The 20,004-nt window shown below is 49.5% G+C and overlaps 2 protein-coding genes and 1 long non-coding RNA gene across 5 annotated transcripts in view; 1 reads left to right on the top strand and 2 right to left on the bottom strand.

The window, feature by feature from the left end:
• COLQ (collagen like tail subunit of asymmetric acetylcholinesterase) overlaps positions 1 to 20,004 on the top strand; it is a 77,358-nt gene that overhangs the window by 44,255 nt on the left and 13,099 nt on the right. For 2 of the 3 annotated variants that reach the window (XM_007087360.3, XM_007087361.3), the window contains exons 12-17: positions 3,353 to 3,458; positions 9,226 to 9,365; positions 10,258 to 10,377; positions 10,760 to 10,880; positions 12,246 to 12,348; positions 14,276 to 17,268. In XM_007087360.3, coding sequence (XP_007087422.2) covers positions 3,353 to 3,458; positions 9,226 to 9,365; positions 10,258 to 10,377; positions 10,760 to 10,880; positions 12,246 to 12,348; positions 14,276 to 14,345 — 660 coding nt within the window. In that variant the 3' untranslated portion in view covers positions 14,346 to 17,268. Of the gene's footprint in view, positions 1 to 3,352; positions 3,459 to 9,225; positions 9,366 to 10,257; positions 10,378 to 10,759; positions 10,881 to 12,245; positions 12,349 to 14,275; positions 17,269 to 20,004 lie in introns of those variants that run through there. The other variant, XM_042998957.1, reaches the window with a different exon arrangement.
• EAF1 (ELL associated factor 1) overlaps positions 10,973 to 20,004 on the bottom strand; it is a 25,809-nt gene continuing 16,777 nt past the window's right edge. The window contains exon 6 of the mRNA XM_042998963.1: positions 10,973 to 11,824. Within this exon, the coding sequence (XP_042854897.1) occupies positions 11,805 to 11,824 (20 nt within the window). The 3' untranslated portion in view covers positions 10,973 to 11,804. The remainder of the gene's footprint in view (positions 11,825 to 20,004) is intronic.
• LOC122242019 overlaps positions 17,273 to 20,004 on the bottom strand; it is a 3,601-nt gene continuing 869 nt past the window's right edge. Inside the window, exons 3-4 of the long non-coding RNA XR_006222160.1 lie at positions 18,962 to 19,097; positions 17,273 to 17,644 (exon numbers count right to left, since the gene is read on the bottom strand). This is a non-coding gene — a long non-coding RNA (uncharacterized LOC122242019). The remainder of the gene's footprint in view (positions 17,645 to 18,961; positions 19,098 to 20,004) is intronic.

Raw genomic sequence — 20,004 nt, 5'->3', positions numbered from 1 at the left:
CAGATACCAATGTCCTAAAACCTAGGCTCAGAAAAAGGAGGAAAAAAAAAGGGAAAATATTTTTCTTCCCTACTGCTCATCCCATGCAGAAGGCTTTATGCTTGAAGTTCTAGAAGGCTTCTGTGCTTCTAGTGCCCTTCTGGGGTGGTATTTGTCTTTTCCTGGTGAAGGCTGGAGCCAAGACAGCTATTTCTTGACACTGTTGAGAATGATTTGGTTGGGACATTCTTCAAACTACACCAGCGCCATGTGTGGGAGCTCAGAGAAATGAGCTCATCCTTCCTACAAGATGTTATAAACAAGCTGAGTGTGCTCTGAACCCTCACTGCCTGTCTAGTCAGCAGATACTTGGGTTGTTAGCTTTGGGAGCCTGCCATCGTGGTTTTTTTTTTTTTTAACGCTTATTTATTATTATTATTTTAATGTTTATTTATTTTTGAGACAGAGAGAGACAGAGCATGAACAGGGGAGGGTCAGAGAGAGAGGGAGACACAGAATCTGAAATAGGCTCCAGGCTCTGAGCTGTCAGCACAGAGGCCGACGCGGGGCTCAAACCCACGGACCACGAGATCATGACCTGAGCTGAAGTTGGCCGCTTAACCGACTGAGTCACCCAGGCTCCCTAACGTTTATTTATTATTGAGAGACAGAGAGACACAGAGCATGAGCAGGGGAGGGACGGGGAGATGGAGGGGCACAGAATCTGAAGTAGGCTCCGACCTGTCAGCACAGAGCCCGACCTGGGGCTCAAACTCACGAACCGCGAGATCATGACCTGAGCCAGAAGTCGGACGCTTAACCAACTGAGCTACCCAGGCGCCCCTGTTGTTTTTTTTTTTTTAAATCATGAATTAGTTTCCTAGCATAGAGTCTTATACACCAAGTGTTGTCAGGCCAGTGGTGCTAAGAGTTTCTGGAGGTTAATGTAAGTCTATCCAACTCCTGGAATCAGAGATCCAGAAGGGACTTCAGGAGATTAGAATTTCACAGCCAGAAGGATTTTAGAGAACACCTCATCTCTGTCTAATCACAAGGAACCTAAGGGCCAGGGAAGTAGAGTGATCCCCAGCCAAGTGAACTTCCAAGCCAGCATTGGAACTTAGAGAGTTGAGACCTGCTTCCCTCCACACACCTTCTCTCTTCACCTTCATGCTTCAGCGCTTGCCTTAAACCAGGCTCAGGGAAACAGCTCTTGACTCTATGATACAAATCTTCAGTTAAGGAGACAGAGCAGCTTCTTTGAGAGGGATCACCAAATTTTATGGCAGTAAAGGAATAAACAATGCCTTTCCTGGAAAGCACTGCTCAGTGAGTCCTGCTCATAGAGATATGGCTTGTTCTGAACAAATGACAGTTATGCAGAATAATCCATTATTGCTGGTGTCAGAATCAAGGAGTACCTTCCAGCCCCTTCAAGCTGTGGCATTTCCTGTGCTCATAGATGATGTGGCTTTTAGAAAAACAAGCCTTAACTGTGGCTATATTAAGATGGTGTGACCTCCTTTGCTATTCTGGGACCCATCTTAGTTACCAAGCTTCAGCTTGGGCCAAGGATTAAGAACTCCTTCCATCAGGATGGAATTGGAAATAAACTCTGCCCTTATAGGTCCCATATTAGGACTTTAAGAACTCCTATGAATGAATGAATGAATGAATAAATACAACAAAAGAATTTAAGAAGTCCTTGGACATTGTCAAGAGGTTCCCCAGAGCCATGTTGACAAGGCAGCAGGCCACATGTCACTGTTGTGATTGAAAAGGAGTACCCTGCCTGCCTGCTTCCCAGACTTGGGGAAGATTATGTTTCATTACATGGGCAAGCTTGCCAAGGCACAAGTGTAGAAAGGGGATCCAGGTCAAAGATGTCGTGCATCAATCACTGTCCAGTTTAGCACCAGCATACGAACACACAGTAAGCAAATTGTGGAGGGGAAGAATCTACAGATCTTGGTTTCTAGGATCATTCCTAAGAGCAGCCCTAAGGAGGAAATCTTTGCTCTTGACCCTCTCAGAAGAGGCAGCAAAGAGAACATCCTATGTGGAATGGCTGCAGCTACAGGTGTGGCTCTCTTTAAGAAATTAGGCCTTTTCTAACCATGTGAAAAAGATGAAAGCAAACTAGCTGCTGTGATCATCAGCTTGGCTTCCTTAGCCCTTGGTTCTGTGCAAAGCGGTTTTTCACCTCTGAGATCTTTGTTAGCCTTACAACAAAGCTGCGAAGGTGTGTGCTTACTGGCCCCATTTTACAGATGAGAAAACAGGCACAAAGCAATGACGTGAGTTACCCAGGGTCTCATGGCCAACGTGAAAATCCAGGTCTCTTGACTTCCAGCTCACCAGAACTGCTTCCCCTTTGTGTTTTCAGTATCTTCCTCCTCCCTCATTTAATCTGGGGAAGAGAGGTGAGCAAGACAAATTCGGGCCCAGAGGGAGCTTATGTCTCATGGAGAGACATTGATGAAAGGACCACACAAATATTGGTGCATTTCTGACCTGGATAAAAGCCTGGAAGGAAAGACGCCCAGTTCTGAGAGCCTGTGACTGGGAGAACTGACTTAGTCTGGCAAGGCCAGGGAAGGCTGTGCTGCAGTGACATTTTACGTGAGAGCTAAAGGCTGGGAGGCAGTTAACCAGGCAGAGGAGTGGAGAGCGAGTTGGGGCAGAGAGGAGGGGGGAAAAAAAAGGCATGATGCCCTTGAAGACCAAAAACACCAAAAGGCTGGAACATGACTAGAAAGGCCAGCCATACAGGCCTTTGTAGGTGAAATAAGGATCTGGGTCTTTATCCTGAGAGCAACGGAAATTCATTTGATGGAAACAGGTCTTGTGGTAAAAGAAACATGGTCTTGGTGAGCAAGCAGAGCCCTGAGGCTAGGCCCAAGTCTGCTGCCTCAATGCTAGGTGACTTAATGTACATCTCTGCTCTTTCCTGAGCCTCTGTTTCCTTCTCTGCCCCGTGAGAGGAGTGGGTTGGATTGGTTCCTTTCAGCAGTCAGTGCCATGTTTCCAGAATAGAGCAAGAAGTAATGTCTACAAACTTGTAACCATCACAATCTCAAATGTCACTTTCCCTGAGCTTTTTTTTTTTTTTTTTTTTTTAAGTAGACTCCATGCCCACTGTGGGGCTTGAACTCATGACTCTGAGATCAAAAGTCACACGCTCTACCAGCTGAGCCAGCCAGGTGCCCCTGCCCTGAGCTTTTTAGGAGTTTGGGGGTCAAGGCTTCTGGGGCTGAATCCTGCTCTGGGCTTCTGCTCCAACGTGCAAGGCGGTACCTGATTTAGACATAAATGGGGAAAGAAGTTTGCCATGTCATGTTGTCATAACAGGCTCTGCCTTTCTCTCTGTCAGGGGCAGAAGGGAGATAGTGGAGTAATGGGCCCACCAGGCAAGCCTGGGCCTTCTGGTCAACCTGGCCGTCCAGGTCCCCCAGGCCCCCCGGGCCCCCCATCCACAGGTAAGAGCCACACTGCTTCACTTGATCCACAGTGTTGCCCTCCTGGCCAACCTCCCCAGAGAGGGCACAGCAGAGGTCTGCCTTGTGTTTTGAGTTAGAAACTACCAGAGATGCTTTTAATATATTTATAATTTCTCCATAGCTTGGCTCATTCAACTTCTACACAAGAGAGATAAACAATATCCTGACTCTGTTGTAGCATTTTGGAGAACAAATAGAGGAGGAAAAAAACCCCACAAAAACATAATTACATTGGTGATGTCATTTATACTTCAAGTGAAAAGTAACAGGCACATTTTTCATCAACTAACACCTTTTTCTAGAAAAGCCGTTCATGGCTCCAAGCAATTTACTTAATCCTAGAAGTAAAGATGATGTGGCCGATTTTTCTATCTTATGTAGTGTTGTGAAAGCGTCCTTGTTGGTTTACACTGAATATACAAAGAAACCCTGAAAAGAAATCAAAGTCTGCCATCGAAGAGGGCATAGATACACTGCTTGTTTACCTTGTTTAATTTGATGTGCTAAACCTGTTAGTTTGTTCCCTCGTCAGCTCCAAATATGGCCTTTCAGAGCACATTTCCTGCATAAACACAGCATCTCTAGGTCTGAGAAGACTCTTTACTATGTAGGGTTCTTGGCTCTCAGTTATACACAAGGAAACAAAGCAATTGGTATTACAGTTTTATTCTTAACTTAAAATGAAGGCATTTTAAAATTGTACATTGTACTTTTCCTCCCTGGGTCTATGGGAATATATTCACAACCATGTAATGCAATGGTCTAGAAATGTCATAATTTGTTAGCTCCTTTAAACCAAATTAAAGCTGGTTCTGAGATTCTAACCTTCCGGGATGCCAGGAAAATTCCATCTCAGGTATTAAGAGGTTCTCTCCACTCCTCTAACTACCTAAAAAGATTTGGGCAAAGATCCTGGGGATTATGGCAAAAAAACATCAGGGGAGTTCCCTCCAGCCTTTGATCTGCCCTGTTCACCTCTGAGATGCCTGCTATCCCAGGCCACGTGGTCCAAGGGTGCCTGGTGACTGCCATATTCATTTCATGCTTGGGTATCGGAACATTTCCAAGCCTGGTCCCTGTGGTTCAGTTTCCCAAGAAGTCCCATAGCTATTCCTTCTGAGACCTTCCTTACCTTATCTCCAAAACAGAGGGGGTCCCTCTCTCTCCATGTCTGGAGTCATCTCCCCTCTTCTGACCTCCAGCGCCTTGCTTCTCATATTCCTCATGTACTGCCACCTGTCTCAGGAGCTTTTTTCTTCTGAGAAAAGTCTTCACATAGTACCTGTTTTCGGCAAGGGCAAGAAAGCACAAAATCTTACTACCTCCTTGAAATTGGGAGAGGAAAAAGTGAGAAAACAAATGTCAGTTAGTACGACAATAAGTTATCTTGCCGCACCTATTTCTGTGCTGTTAAGGGAACTAGATTGGAGATGCATCCTGGGCCATGTGTCCATGCCCCACAGTCTGTTTCTGGGAATTGACTTGACAATCCCTATGGGGGTCCTCCCAACTACACTTGACCCTCGAAAAATGTGGAGGTTAGGGGTGCCAACCCCAGCACAGTTGAAAATTCACATATAAGCTCCTGAATCCCCCAAAACTTAACTACTAATAGCCTGCTGTTGACTGGAAGCCTTCCTGATAGCAGTGGATTAACATATACTTTGTGTGTTATATGTGTCGTATACAGTAAGCTTACAAGAAAGGAAGCTAGAGAAAAGAAATGTTATTAAGAAAATGACAAACAAGAGAAAATGCATTTATAGTACTGTGCTGTAAAAAATCTGCATCTAAGAGGACCCATGCAGTTTAAACCCATGTTGTTCAAGGGTCAGTTGAAGTCCTCTTCCTCGCTTCCGGCATGAGTAATGTTCTTCTCAAGGCCTAGGATCATGAGCTGCCAGCCCCAGGGACCGAGAGCATGGCGTGAGGCCTGAGTTTTCTTTGGGGAGGACTCTCTTGGCCCTTGAGGTATTTAAGCAGTTCACAAAACTGAGGAGAGAGCCAGGCTCTTGGGGAGCGGTGTGGATGCAAAGAGAGGTCATTAGGCCAGCCTTCTGGTCCACCCGATGAAACCGTCTTCTTCTGTCAAAGCCCTCTCTTCAGTAAGGCCTTCCTTGGTCCCTAACAGGATGGGTCTCCTTTCCCTGGGCCCAAGTACATATTGCCTCTCTGCTATGGCCCTTCACCGATAACTTTTCTGCAGATGTGTTTCATCTTCCTTCTAGATAGCAAGTCCTCGAGGCAGTGTCGATGGCCGGTCAGCTTTACCATCCCATGGCACCTGGCAGGTGGGCGGGGCAGGGCTGTGCACCACAAGCACTCGCAGACATGGGCCATTTTGGTTCTCAGGCTGTCCCCCCGGGTGATTGCATAGCAGGCAAGCAGGATGCAGTCCATTTCTGACTCAGGTCCCCTTCCTGTGCCTTCTTATGAGTCACTTCCTTTCTGGGGAGCCTCCCAGAGTGAAGGGGCTAAAGAAAATGGGGCAATCATCCTTCTCTTTGGAAACTTTTTTTTTGAGGAGGGCAGGGTGCAGGGTAGGGAAAGAAGAGGAGGGAGGAATTTAAAAGATAACCTGGACCTGGGGCCAGTTGGATAATCGTCAAGAATGGGAACAAGCCCCAGAAGTGATTCCTGAGACTATCTCTGGAGTCTGATAAAAGTCCCACACCCACTCAGGACAAATACATGTCGTATCTGCGCCCAAGATTCTGCACACTGCTTCCCAGAGTTCCAGAACCCCTGCCCCAGATCCATCTTAGAATGTCTTTGGGCTCTGTGAACCACAAGTCAAACAACCCTGGTCTTATCCAGCCCTCCCTTTATAGAAAAGAACTTTGAACCTCAGAGAAAAGGGACTTCCTGGAGGTCACAGAGCTGACCGGTGGTGGCCTTGCCTGGCCCAGAATCAGTCTGTGGCTCCTGGTCTAGAGACCCTTCCCACTTAGCCATGCAGCCTCTGCTGAGGCAGAGTAAGAGCTGGGGGTGATGTGGAGACTATTCTGTGGTCCCTCTGCCTCCTCGCCGATTCCCATGTCAGGCCTGCTCCCGCTGCACAGCCAGCAGCGATGGGAGGCAGTCTGGGCACAGATGGAGAGCCAGGTCTTCTGGCTCCACGGGACGATGGATCAGGCAGGCCCGCTGGACCAGCTCTGAGAAGCCGAGGTGGGGCAGTTCGAGTTGCTGTGCCCTTCAGTGGATCCTGGCAGGAAACAGGCAGGGGTAACAGATGCCCTCTGACAGCTGAGAGGAAGCGGCAGGGAAACTGCAGTGGTGGCAGGAAGCGGGCTCCCTGCCACATCCTGTCACCCTCTCTGGAGGCCACCTCTGGTTCTGGTGCCCAGAGCTGTGGGGCAGGACAGTGCTGGGGGGAGGTGGAGGGGGAACTTTTTATCACCCAAGTTACAGAGAACGAGGTGCTAGGAGGTGGCCGAGGGAATCAAGGCAAAATGCCTCTAGGATGTGATTTGAAGTAACCAAATTACAAATCTGAGTGAGTCCTTCCTGCACCCGGACCGGGTATAAGTGAATCACTGTGGTACCTGGGAATTTCCAGCTTCCTGCAAGCATCAGTATTCTTGGACTTTGTCTTTTGATGGCATAGTGTGAAGTCATACATGAATTCAAATCTCAGCCTCACCACTTATTGGCCGGACAGTGGGACCAACGCCTGACCCTCTCTGAGGCCATGGTTCTGGAGGAGTTGTTGGGGTCACAGAACCTTCTCCGATGCCACTCGCGCATCCTTGGTTACAGAGCATTCCCACCTCAGTTTCCCCGGGGGTGATAATTACCCAGAGTATTCCTGGGCTGGTGGAGTCTGTGTCTTTCTGGGCTGTGCTGAAAACATCAGAACACGGGACTGGAGCTCCTCCTACAGCGTTGTATTCTTATTTCTTGTTCAAGCAACTACCACACCTGGTATGAAATGTTGGCAATGCCCGCCCCCGCCCCACCCCTCGTACCGGCATTCTTCTGATCTTGGACATATCTGTCCACCAGCTCAGGAAGGCTCAAGGTTGTGGGGAGGGTATTCCCATTGGGGTTTCTTCCTCTAGCTAACGCTGCTTCTTTGGGTTCCTGACCAGACCTTTCCCCTGGAGTCATTTTACTTTCTGCCCTTCTGGAATCTGCCAGCTGTGTCCCTAGTTGCTGGCTGCCTTGGGAAGTTATACAACCTGAAACCAGTGACTGGCCTCCAGACTTCCCCTTACTTTTCCAGGAGGAGGCATACTTCCTTCCTTCCTTCGTCAGTCTCTGTGTTTCCTCTTTCCTCTCTCCCTGTTGGATGGGTCTTGCTCTCGTTCTTTTCTGCCAACCGGGGTTTTTAAGCCTTTTCCGAACACCTTTTCTTTCCAGTGAGTCTGCATCCATTCATTCCATCATCAAGCATGTATCATGTCCCTACTGTGTATCCCACCCTTGTGAATGAAAACGGGCATCAACCTTGCCCTTGTGGAGCTTATATTCCACTGGGGGAGATTGACCTTGATCGGATAATCTCACAAGACACAAAATCGCAAACAGAGATAAGTGCTGTGAAGAAAAGGCATAGGGAACTATGACATTATCCAAGTGAACGTGCCAGAGTGCGAAGATTCAGAAGGCTTCCCTGCAGAAGTGATATTTGAATCCAGATCAGGAGCTAGCTGGAGGGCACCTGAGGAAGGAGGGATGGAGGGTGAAGGAAGAATAATCTAGTAGGGAAATGGCTTGTGCAAAGACCGTTTCCTTAGACCAGCGTTCGCGACCTTAGTATACACTGGAATCATCTTGAGAGCTTTTAAAAGTATGGATGCCTGGGTTCTATTCTCTGCATTCTTAATGGAATTGGTCTGGAGTGTGGCCTGGACATTAGGACCTTTAAAAGTCTAGGTGAAGACTACTGCCCAAGCAGATCACCCACATTGCAGGGAATACATTTCCTAATCATATACGTTCACGACACTCTCCTCAGTACCAGGGGAGAATAAGTAGGTGGAGCATTTTCAGGCATTCCATTTTCTTCCAGAAGGAATGAAAGAAACCCACCTTTAGAAATTCCTTCGTAAAGATCTCACAAATAAGAACAAAATAAAATGAATAAAAAAATAATAGAAGTTGTCAGCATTGTGTTCCTTAGATCCCTGTTAATAATAGTCTAAACAAAAAGGAGATTGTTTTTCTCATACGAGGAGGTCCAGAGAGGTCAACAGTGGCTGACTTTGGTTCAGCTTCTAAGTGTCACCAGCAGGGTCCCATGCCCCATGAACCCCTGGTCTTTCCTGTATGTTGGCTTCTCTTCTCATACCTATTACCTCAGGGTTGCAATGTGGCTGCTGCTGCACCAGGCATGTTGTCTGTCTTCTAGACAGGAAGAAGGAGGAAGCTAGGTCTCTCACCAGCTCTGTTTTTTTTTATCAGGATAGACTTTCTCAGATGCTTACCCTTCTCCCATCACAGACCTTGCATGCAAGGTCATCTAGGAAATAGAATGTCTGTCTGGTTTCCAAAGTGTAGAGAAAGGGAACGGAGAGAATTGGGGAAGGTTCCCCAACACCCGGTATGGTTAAGGGACCCACAGAGAACATCACCTCCTCCATATCTTGGATCAAAAGAGTCTCTTTAGACCTCTCCCCAGGGCCTACCCTAAGATGCTTGGACTTTGACCTTCTTTCTGTTGCAAAGGTTGCTCACATCTCCCTGGGGCTGTTTGGTTTTCGCTTCCTTTGCTCTAGTAACACAGCATTCTGTTGCTTCCTAGGACAACTTGTGATGGGACCCAAAGGGGACAGAGGATTTCCCGGGCCTCCAGGAAGTTGTCTTTGTGGAACCCCTACGAATGTGAATAACCCCTCCTACAGGGAATCCATGTATGGGTCCAGCTCCCCTCATGTTCCCGTGGTAAGGCTCCTGGGAGAAAATCTGGTGGTTATCCATTGGGACCTCTCACCTGATCCTCCAAGAGCTTGTAAAAGCCTTTTAATAAACTGATTTCCTCATTATACCTGGTACGCACTCATTATAGGAAATTGGAAAATAAGGGAAAAATAAAAATCTAGGAAACCAAGTTGTCCATTTGGTTGTGGGTCCAACTTGAGGTTTGTTTTTTTTGTTTTGTCTTTTTTTTAAGGACAAAAAATTATAGAAAATTTTAAGTAAATGCAAAAGCAGAACAAATAGTGTAATAAACCTCTATGTACCCTTCACCCAAATTCAACACGTATCAACTCCTGGTTAATCCTGTTTCCTCTTTATACCCACTCACTACTGCCCACCCTCCCTTGGATTATTCTGAGGTAACCCTGGACATTAATTCATCACTTGAATGGATGCATAATCATCCATCCATCGTGTGGCTGTGCTGTGATTTATTTAACCAGGGCCCTGTTGTTGGGTACTTGTACGGTTCTCCCAGGCTTTTCACTAATGTAAATAAAACCGTAATGAACACCTTTGAGTATAACAGTTTTGTTAAGACTCCTTTCCAGATGTTGAATTACTTGATTAGATGACATCATGTTTTTATTTAAGTCCTGGGAACATTTTAAATGTTAGAAAAATTTTAAATTGTGGACATTCTTATTGCAAACCCAGACCTTAGGAACTGGGTTGAGAAGATGGGGGAATCAGGACATCCCTCCCGACTTCAGGAGGATCCCCGGCGTGTGATATGCAGACTCCCCATCCCACTGTTAACCAGCCCAAGGATGGAGATTCTGTGTCCTCTTCCAGCTTTTCCCCTGACCCCTATAGAAGTGTTTTCTGGAATCCTCACCAGTGTGTTCTCTGGCAGATTTTTGTGGTCAACAACCAGGAGGAGCTCGAGAGGCTGAACACCCAAAATGCCATTGCCTTCCGCAAAGATCAGAGATCTCTGTACTTCAAGGACAGCCTTGGCTGGCTCCCCATCCAGGTACCCTGAGGCAGACACTCAGGACATACCCGAGGAAAGAAGGGCCATGGGTTGGGTCTAGCGCAGAGCTTTCTGCAGTCTGTTTCCGTGGAAGGGCTGGGCACCCTCCTCTTCTCTGCTTCTGAGCAGTTCTCCGTGCCCCCGCCCGCCACATAGGACCTCCTCTTGGAGCCAGGGTTCCAGACGGTCTCCCATCCCCACACGGCCAGGATGCTGTCCTGATCTGGCCCAGCCTTCCCGCCAAGTGCAGAGCTCTGGGCCATGGGAGAGGGGTGCCTTTCCCATCTGGAAGGAACCCCCCCGCCCAGACCCGGGGTCTCCATCCCAGTGCCAATAACCTGTCATGCCATCCCTAGTAACTGTCCTGTGTTTCTTTGGCCAGGTGACCCCTTTCCACCCTGTGGACTATACTGTGGACCACCGTGGCTCCTGCGGGGATGGAGTCCTGCAGCCCGGGGAGGAGTGTGATGACGGAAATGATGACGTGGGTGACAGCTGCATCAGTGAGTGGTGCCTGCCTCGGGGAGGGCCTGGATGAGGGAGGGCAAGCCCCTGGATGCCAGCTGTGGTGGGTTGGGGTGATCTCCAAGCCAGAGGGAGTACCCCTGGGCTGCTGTGGGGACGGCCCTCCCATTCAGGCCAAATGCTGACTTTTTACTGCCCACGCATATCATGGTGGGTTAGTGTCAAGGGTCTTGCCCCTAGAGAAGCCACCAGTCCCTCCTTTTCCCTGAATCCTACTTCTTGGCAAAACCCACGTTCCAGTTCACGTTCTTTATCAAAAGATAAAGCTGATACAGAGTGAAAGATGAAAGGGAGAAGCCAAGAATTTGCATCAGGACTTTTACCAGATGGAGCCCTGGTGACAAAGCCCTTCTTAGGGGAAGCAGACTTCAGGCTGATGGGATGCTACGGGGACAGGCAGGCGGCACCGCCCTGGAGGGTTTGCTTTCCTTCTTCTTTTTTTAATCACGTGACAAAAACAGGAGGTGGTGTGTAAAGTGGGGGATTTGGAGCCAGACGGAGTAGAGTTCGAATGTTCCTAGAGGAGGCTCTCAGTGAGTGGGGAATGGAGGGCAGTTCACAGCTCAAGTCTCACTTTCCTCCACTGAAAATCGGCTGTGTCGGTACTGACAGCTCAGCTCTTTAGAGATGCTGCGAGCTGATGTGCACCAGGTCATCTGGGTGTAGTAAGGATTCAACGTCCCTTCACTGAATGATTTTTAAGTCCTTGCTGTGAGGAGCCGGCCTGGCTGAGGGCCGGAGATGTGTAAATGAGCAGCGATGGGCACAAGGACCGAGAAATGGCTGGATCTCTCTCTCTGTAGCTGTACTTGCCGGGACAGTTCCCGGGATGGTGATCCCCGGCATGCCCGCTTTGCCTGGAGTCCCTTCTGCCCCTGGTGCAGACAGAGTCAAATAGGAGATCACACAGCAGGAAGGAACCCTGTAAAAAGAAGGTCGTGGAAGTTCTCTGTAGACAAGAGCCACCGTGGCCATCACTTGTGCCCAGTGCACAGTCTCCTGACTCTCACTCCATGGGAACCCACGGTGTGTCCTGTGAAGGGGAGGTGGTGTCCACGCCCCAGGTTTGAGATAGAGATATTAAGGCTCAGGGAGGCCAACTCTTGTTCTTGTTGGCTAACAAGTAGCTGGAGTGGGCTGGAGCTTGGGTCTCCTTATTCTCTGGCGTGGGATTTGGGGGGGCTGAGGGGGCAGTCCCCGGATGCATCTGAAGCTTTATGGGAGTCCGCTTAAGAGGGTGCATGCTCTGGGTGGATCCTTTAGGCCACACAGTCCTTACAGGCTAAGGTAGGCCTGTCCCACCCCAGCACCCTCTCAGGGCTACACTCCCCTGTGTCCCTCAGGCTGTCACCGGGCCTACTGTGGAGATGGTCACCAGCACAAGGGAGTGGAGGACTGCGACGGCTCTGACTTTGGCCACCTGACCTGCGAGACCTATCTCCCTGGGTAGGAATCACCTCGTGTGCTATTATGACACCCCTGCCTCCCTCTCTGCCTGCTTCCTCCTCTTTCCTTCACAAATACTTTTTTTTAATGCTGCTTATGTTCCTGGTACTTTCTAGACACTGAGGTAGGGTGACAAATAGCACAACACATGGTCCCTGCTCACCTAAGGGAGACAGGCAACACACACATAATGACCACGTGCCCTCTTAGGGTGCCTGAGTGCCTCTGAGGCCGAGCTGAGACAGAGAGTCACCGGCTCCATCCCGGACCCCTGGCAATCAGCAATCTCTACGTTCAGCTGTTGCCCCTGGGTGAGCAGCTCCCCAGTGGCTACCATGACCACATTAGTCTTCTGGAAAGTGGGTCTGGAGGAAGCCCAGTGGAGGATGGAGGTACCAGGGCATTTCCAAGAATCTAAGCATCTGTATAACCCGAATTCTCTGCAACAACTCCGACCCCCAGGGCAGGACTATAGGTGCAGATGAGATCACACCAGCATTAACATCTAATTTTGCTGGCTCATGACTGTTCCAAGAAAACCCCGGGAAGTTAGTACCCCCTTCAGGGACCCCTCTACTTCTATCTGGGACTCTCCAGTGGGTGTTCACATTGACCTCCACGGTTGACATCTCCCAAGCCAGCTGAAGGACACTGGGCCTATGAAATGCAAAACCATACCACATTCCCCCTAATCCTCACAGATGTGGAGTTGTATAGTGTTGTAGGGAAAATGAGAAGGCTTTCCTCCCTAGTTCCTGCTTCTCTGTTGGTTCCGCAATGGATCGCTGGCCCTTCATACCTCCTAGGTCCCTCAGGAGTCCAGTCTCTTCAGCTTTTGCTTTCAGCCCTATTCCTCTGGTAAGCTTGGACCCAGGCCCTCAGCAGGGCTGGGAAATAGACACCAGTCCTGTCTTTCTGTCACCCCTCTGTCCACTGACTCTGTCCACCCCTCTGTCCTCTGTCCAAGGAATGGAAGGCATTCCTCAATGGAAGGCATTCTCCTCAATGCCCACCCCCAAATATACACCAGCGTCTCGAACCAGGCTGGGGGAACTACAGATCTGTAGTTCCAAAACTCCAAGCACTTTAGGCTTGGCCAGGGCCCGACTGTATCTCTGTGTCTGTATGTACTGCCCTGTCCCTGAAGTGCCCTATCCTCTGGCACTTGCCAGAGAGGTGGCAGGTCTGAGCTGGTTGATGGCTTCATGGAGACAAGTCAGTGTAGATAACTGGACATGGAACACAGGACTGCATAGAGCCTGGGGCTTACCCACTGGTTCACTGTGGTTACTCATGTAATCTCTAGAAGCCTCAAGGGATGCTTGTGAATATGGGTATAATGTGTAACCATCATACGTTAGCACTTGGGCTTACAGAGGTATAGGCTGTGCTGTCCAATCTGGTGGCCCCCGGCCACACATTGCTATTTAACTTCAAATTAATTAAAATTAAAAATCCAATTATTCATTCCTACTAACCTTATTTTAAGACCTCAGTAGATACACATGGCTAGAGGCTGCCGGCCTGGACCGCACAGAAATAGAACATTTGCATCAGTACAGTATGACCAATGGACCGCGCCTGGAAACCTTTCAGGTCTTGAGAAGGGAGTGATTCTCTCAGAGATGCTGTGTTAAGAACATGGTTACCAACTCTTTCCACCCAGATCCCTCAGCTGGGCTCAAGGGGCAAAGCCGCAGAGGCCTGAACTCAACTGCCCCAAGCCTCTTACCCCAAATGAGAATGAGAGCACTCTCTGGCAAACCCTGAGGCCCTTAGTGAGGTAGCAGTAGTGACAGCTGTCTGATGAGGGTGGACCAGAAGTCACCAGAGGCGGCCTCAGAACATGCCTTGGTCCTGAGGCCTGGGCAGGAGCCATCGTGCCCGCTGCCCTGCGCGCACCCTGACCCATATCTGCCCCCCTCAGGTCATATGGGGACCTGCAGTGCACCCCCTACTGCTACATCGACTCCACGTCCTGCCGCTACTTCACGTGAAGGGCCTTTGCGGAGAAGGCAGGCTGCATCCCACAGGATCGGCAGCAGCTTTTCCACCCTCATCAAATTGACTTCACACCCCCCGCTCCGGTTTCCGTCACCGTCGTGTGACAAAAATAAGGACGAGCTCTTGCTGCTAAGACATGCTTTTAACTCAGTCCAACCGGAAGAACTTAGGACCACTGCACCCTGTCTTAATCTGAGGTACCGGAGAACCTTCCACATGCCCCCGCTGGGAACCGTTTTCCCATTGCTACCATCCAGCCAAATCGCCGACCTACAGTGCCCTTTTTCTTCGGAATGTTACCAACCCAGACCGTGGACTTGGCTCACAACTGTTATCTACGCCTAGACCTGCAGGGCTTTTTGAATTTGTCGTCATCCCATCTGGGTCATGTGGTGGACAGGCCTCCCCACTCCTCTGACCTCCAGAAATGTGGGCATTCTCACCCGGGGCAGCCGGCCGTCAGGTCTCTCCAGGCCTGTGAACCACAAAGCAGGGAAATGAACCCGCCTTCTTGGAGTGGCTCCAAGCTCTGCACCCGCTGAGGAACCCCTCAACTGGCCACAGCCCAGCACAGCCTCATGTGGATGCAGCTCCCCCAAGAAGGGACCCAACTGTGAAAAAGCCCTGAGAAAGCCACCAAACCGGTGCTCTGCCCCTGGGAGAGGGCGGAGGCCCAGCTGGGTGCTCAGCTTGTGAACAGAACAGTGGCCTTCCTGCTTCTCAGTGTTTCCCAAGAGGGTAGCTTCTGTAGTTTCACCATCCCCAGCACCACCTTGACCTCGTGGCTCTCAGTACTTGGACCTCTGTCTTGTGAATGCCCCTTATGTCCATCTCTTGTCCAGGAGATTCACCACCAGAGGGTGTGACTTCCTGAGCCTACACTTGGGCAGGCTTTTGGTGTTTCCGGTCCTTAGGAGAATGCCACCCCGGGTCTCCCCATATGAGGCCCTACGACTGAATACCTGTTCTAGGCAGAGACCATTTCTGTCCTGAGCTCCAGCTCCTGGCTGCCTGCTGACTCCTGTGCACACCCTGTGACCTTCCCATTGTGTTTCTGGAGTGCAGAGCCTTGCCCTCGTGTGCCTGAGCCCCTCGTGTTTCTGCAGGGTCGTTAGTCTGGCATGACTGTGAGCTGCCTTGTACCACCATGTTTCCTGAGTGGGGCTGAGCTTTGTTTTGGAAAGATGTCTCCCAGTGGCAGACCTCAAATGGGACTTCCTTGTTTGTTACCAGATGGAGGGACGCTGTTGAGCTTTTGTACAGAGCACTTTAACGTGCCTGAGTCTTGGGGACTCAGCAGACAAGAGCTTCTGGCCCAGTGGGCCATCACTAGTGGTCTGTAGCAGATGGGATCAACCTGAAGGTGAGGTCTTTAGGGATGGGCTTCAGACAAGAGCTTCCGGCTCAGCAGGCCATCACTAGTGGGTCTGTAGCAGATGGGATCAGCCCAAGGGTGAGGTGACAGCCCACCAGAGATGGGCACACTGGCCAGCTGGGTTCCCCCAGGCTCTACTGCACACCTTGGGGGTGATGTTGCTCCCATGAAAGCTGCACCTTCATGCTGGGATCTCTGGATATCAAGAAATATAAGCGGTTTGTTTCCCCACTGTGGCTTTTTCTTCCCTGGGGGTTTTGGACCAGAGTCCCAGCATTACTGGTTGGAATGAGGGGTCTGAATTCACTGTTTCTGAGGCTCTGCAGAGGGTTCTAGAATGTGGAGCAGTCCCACTCAGAGACAAGGGAGGAAACGGAGGTTGAGAGATAGGGAGGGACTTAGCCAAAGTCACAGAGCCTGGTCTGGCTAACCTAGCCTCACCCCAGCCTTATTTTAGGACCCTGTTTAGAACGAGATGGCATTCCAGCACTGCCCTTGGATCTGGCACGAGGGGCCCTGTCCTGGGTCTCTTGCCTTAGAGGGTACCAATCTGGCCCTCCTCTGGCCATGACCCTCCCCACAGGGCAGGGAGTCTGTGAGGCCAAGGCGACATGCCTACTGGACACCCCTCTCCCAGACCGTGTTCCAGGTACCCAGGAGACCACAGCTCTCACCCAAGTGGTCCTGAGCCTGAGGCCTCTTCCCCAAGTCTGCCTGCCTGAGTGTGACCTGCATACGCCTGTAAGCACGAGGGGTGACCAGGGACAAGCTGTGTTTAGAGGTTGCAGATGGGGCTTGGATAGGCGGGCTGGAGTTGCCACAGAGATACACACGAGGCCCCTCTCAGTGCAGGCTGGGCCTTGCTCTCCTCGTGCTGCCACAGAACTTTGAGGAATCTAAATAGTCCATATTCAAACCCAGCCTTCTAGGTCTTTATGAAGGTGTGACTGACAGGTAAGCAGAGAGAACATATTTAAGAACACTCTGTTAGTTTGATTATAATGTAAATACGTAGACATTTGGTGTGTGAGCCTCCACCTATGCTCTTGTAACCAGATCCCACAATATTAGAGGGGTCTGTCTCCAAGTATTGCAAGGGGGCTTCTGAAAAGCCCTGAAAATAAAAGGGTTCAAAGCCACGTGTTTATATATATGTATATCATAATAGTAGTTCTCCCCCTGTGGAATTGTGAAATGGGGAAATGAAAGATGAAGATGGGCTGTCCCCAGCCCTGCCCTGAAATGCTAACTGTGGTGGAGGGAGCAGGTTCCCCAGGAACAGGGGCACCTGTAATAAGCAGGCCAGGCGGCCACAGGATAGGTAGCTAGATGTTTCCAGAGAGCACTTGCTGGTCCTGTGGGGAACTGAGGGGCCACAGTGTGGAGGGAAGGACGGTGAACCCGGAGTCCTGGCACCCGGGCTCAGGCTGGGTTTGTCGCGTCTCACAGCCTCCATTTCCTTACCCGGAAGAAACTGTAACAAGGGCTAAATTTTCTTTTGGCTTTAACAGCTTGTGGGTGGGGACGCTATCCTCCAGTGGTGACAGGGCCTGCCTAGGAGTGGTGATGGATTCCTTCAGCTGCTCCTGAGGCTGTCACATGGAGTGGCTGAAAATATCATAGGGTCTTCCGAGGTGCAGTTGGGTCGCTAAAAAAGGCTATGCCAGCTTAGATGCTTTTGTTGGTAGGTGGCAGAAAATCCAACTTAAATATCATATAAACCACAGGGTGAAATGTATTGGCCAATATAAGGTAAAAACTCCAGAGGTAGGGTGGAGATCAGGCATGGTTCAATCAAGGCTCCCACTCCATTTCTCTGCTTGAGCTGTCCTCTCTGCTATTTGCATCTCTCCTGTTAGTTTGATCCTTGGGGTGGTCACAAGCTGACTGTTACAGTTTCAGGCTTACATCTGCACCCTACGATATCCAGAGGAAGAGAGAACATCTATTCCAGTGGCTCCCAAGACATTTTTTTCCAGAAGCCACCCCAAAATCTTACCTTGAGCCTCATTGCCTGTTTGGGGTCACATGCCCATTCCTGAACCAATTCCTATCGTCAGGAGAATGCCACCTGCTAACTGGATTACAGCTGGGTTCCTGAACCCACAGGGGCAAAAGCTACAAGAACACTCGTAGCCCACTCCCTGGTGACTCTCCAGAAGTAGCTGGGCTGTGTAAGGAAAGGGTGGCTACTGGATGACATAGTGGGGAGCAGAAATGGGGTGAATGGGTGCTGGGTACACAGTATCCGTCACAGAGGCCGTCTCTGGTTTTACTTTTCCTTTTGGCAGGAATAGGTGCTGAACCACTTGAGGCAAACATTTGGGAAGATTCCTCACACCCAAAAAGCTCTTGGCTGATTCTGATAGGTCCACTCGAGAGAGGCTGCCTCTCCCAGGGAGGCATAGGTAGTGAAAGAGGTGGTGTAGTTTGCTTTTGGGAAAAAAAGGAAGAGGACTGGACTCACGTATCTGGGTTTGAAGCCTGGCTGTCACCAGTGCACTGTTTAATCATCCTGCATAATTTACTTTTCTGTTTTTGTCATCTTTATACTGGGAATAATAGTACCTTATTTTCAGGGTTGTGTTGAATTTTAGTGATTATATGGTTAAAATTTCTGACACCTAGAAACTCTTCAGGGAGGGCTGGGTTTTATCTGTGTCATGATTATTTGGTGACTCACACCAAATCGGTCACCTCTTTGGGACCTGGGGTCTCTTTCTTCCCCCTTTGAGGCTGGTTGCATGAGTCCACTTTTGATGGCAGTTTGGACCACAGCCCTTACTACAAATCAGTGAAAAAGAGCCGTGGTTCTCACACTTTGCAGCACATTGGCCCATTTGATGAATACCACCAGGGATGAACCAACAAAACTTTTGTAGACCAACAAAATTAGGTTTGCTGACTTGCAGAGGGACACCGAACACCAGAGAACAATGGGGCATTTCACCAAACCAAGAAAGACCAGATTATGATAGGATCTGGGGGGAGAGGTGGAGTATAGGTAGAAAGTGAAAGCAGCATTGTGGGGACAGGCTCAAAGCAGAGCAGGCAGTGTATAACGGGGGTCAAGATGAAGCCTGGACTAGGCAGTGGACCTGGGTCCTGATTCCTTGGAAAACTACAAAGTTAGTTGGGAAAAAAAGTGTGGAATGTTATGCCTGAAAATCCCTATCAGAATTTCTGTATCTACGGTAGAAACTGAAACTTCTTCTCTGTGTCAAAGTGACTCACGTGGCTCAGGTCTTCCAGGCAAGAGTGGAAAGTTTCAATCTTACTGATAGGATTGCACGCTGCAAAATTTTGTCACAAAAGTTCACCGTGATTTTTGTTCAGGTTGCAGGAATAAAAAGCAAGGCTGGGGCCGTCACTGAAAGGCAAGCAGTAGTCCCTCAAAAGAGTGATCATGATACGGCAGATCTGGCAGGAAGATTTCTTCCCGTTAACTTTGCAGCTGGCTTTATCAGTGTCTGCTGTGGCACTCTGATGAATGCCAGAAACAGGGCCGACTTTTCCTCTCTCAGTCTGGACTGCTTTTTAACCCTTTCACCAGTAACGGAGGCCCAAGCTCCGTTCAACTGATCCCCAAAGATCCAGGTCAGCCCCCAGGCTCCTAACAACCAAGGAAGCACAGGGATGGGGTTTGGCCCCAGAAGTCTTTATCTACCTGCAAAGCCAGCTGAATGACAAATTTGTGAGCAAAGTAAGGTCTTTAGAGGAAACTTGGTAACTAGTACTTAGAAAGCAGTGCTTGGAAAGATGGTAGGACAAATTTTCTGAGCATCATGGACATACTGGTCATCCATCACTCTAATATGGGCATAGAGGACACATGGGTCGAATTGCTTACGAATCTCCAAACCTCATAATTAGGGCGACTTCTGCTCCAATGACTGCCTTACTTCAGTTATCTCCCCCAATCCCTCCTCTATTGTGAACCAGTTTCAGTGAAACTCAGATCTTGCATTTGGTAACAATGAGCTCACAGATCAAGTATCTTGGCAATTCATCAGGGAGATTGTTACACTTCAGCAGCCCCCAGTTGCCACCCATGGGCCCAGAGGCTCCAGGAGTGTGGGTTCCTCTCCAGCATCTTCATTTATAACCATTCCAAGAGGTTGCAAATCACACAAAAGTAATGGGTTAAGGACTGTCTCCACCCCTACCCTGGGGCATAGAGGAAGTGAACTCACATTGCCTTTATCAGAGGGGCTTTCTCTCTGGGGGGGCTCACCTGAGTGCTTTTCAGCCCAGACAGTTAGAGTCAGACAAGTTTA

Source organism: Panthera tigris, chromosome C2, assembly GCF_018350195.1.
Source record: "Panthera tigris isolate Pti1 chromosome C2, P.tigris_Pti1_mat1.1, whole genome shotgun sequence".
NCBI classification, from domain to species: Eukaryota; Metazoa; Chordata; class Mammalia; order Carnivora; family Felidae; genus Panthera; species Panthera tigris.
The sequence above is the reverse complement of the archived record's forward strand: the minus strand, read 5'-3'. Positions and strand labels throughout refer to the sequence as shown.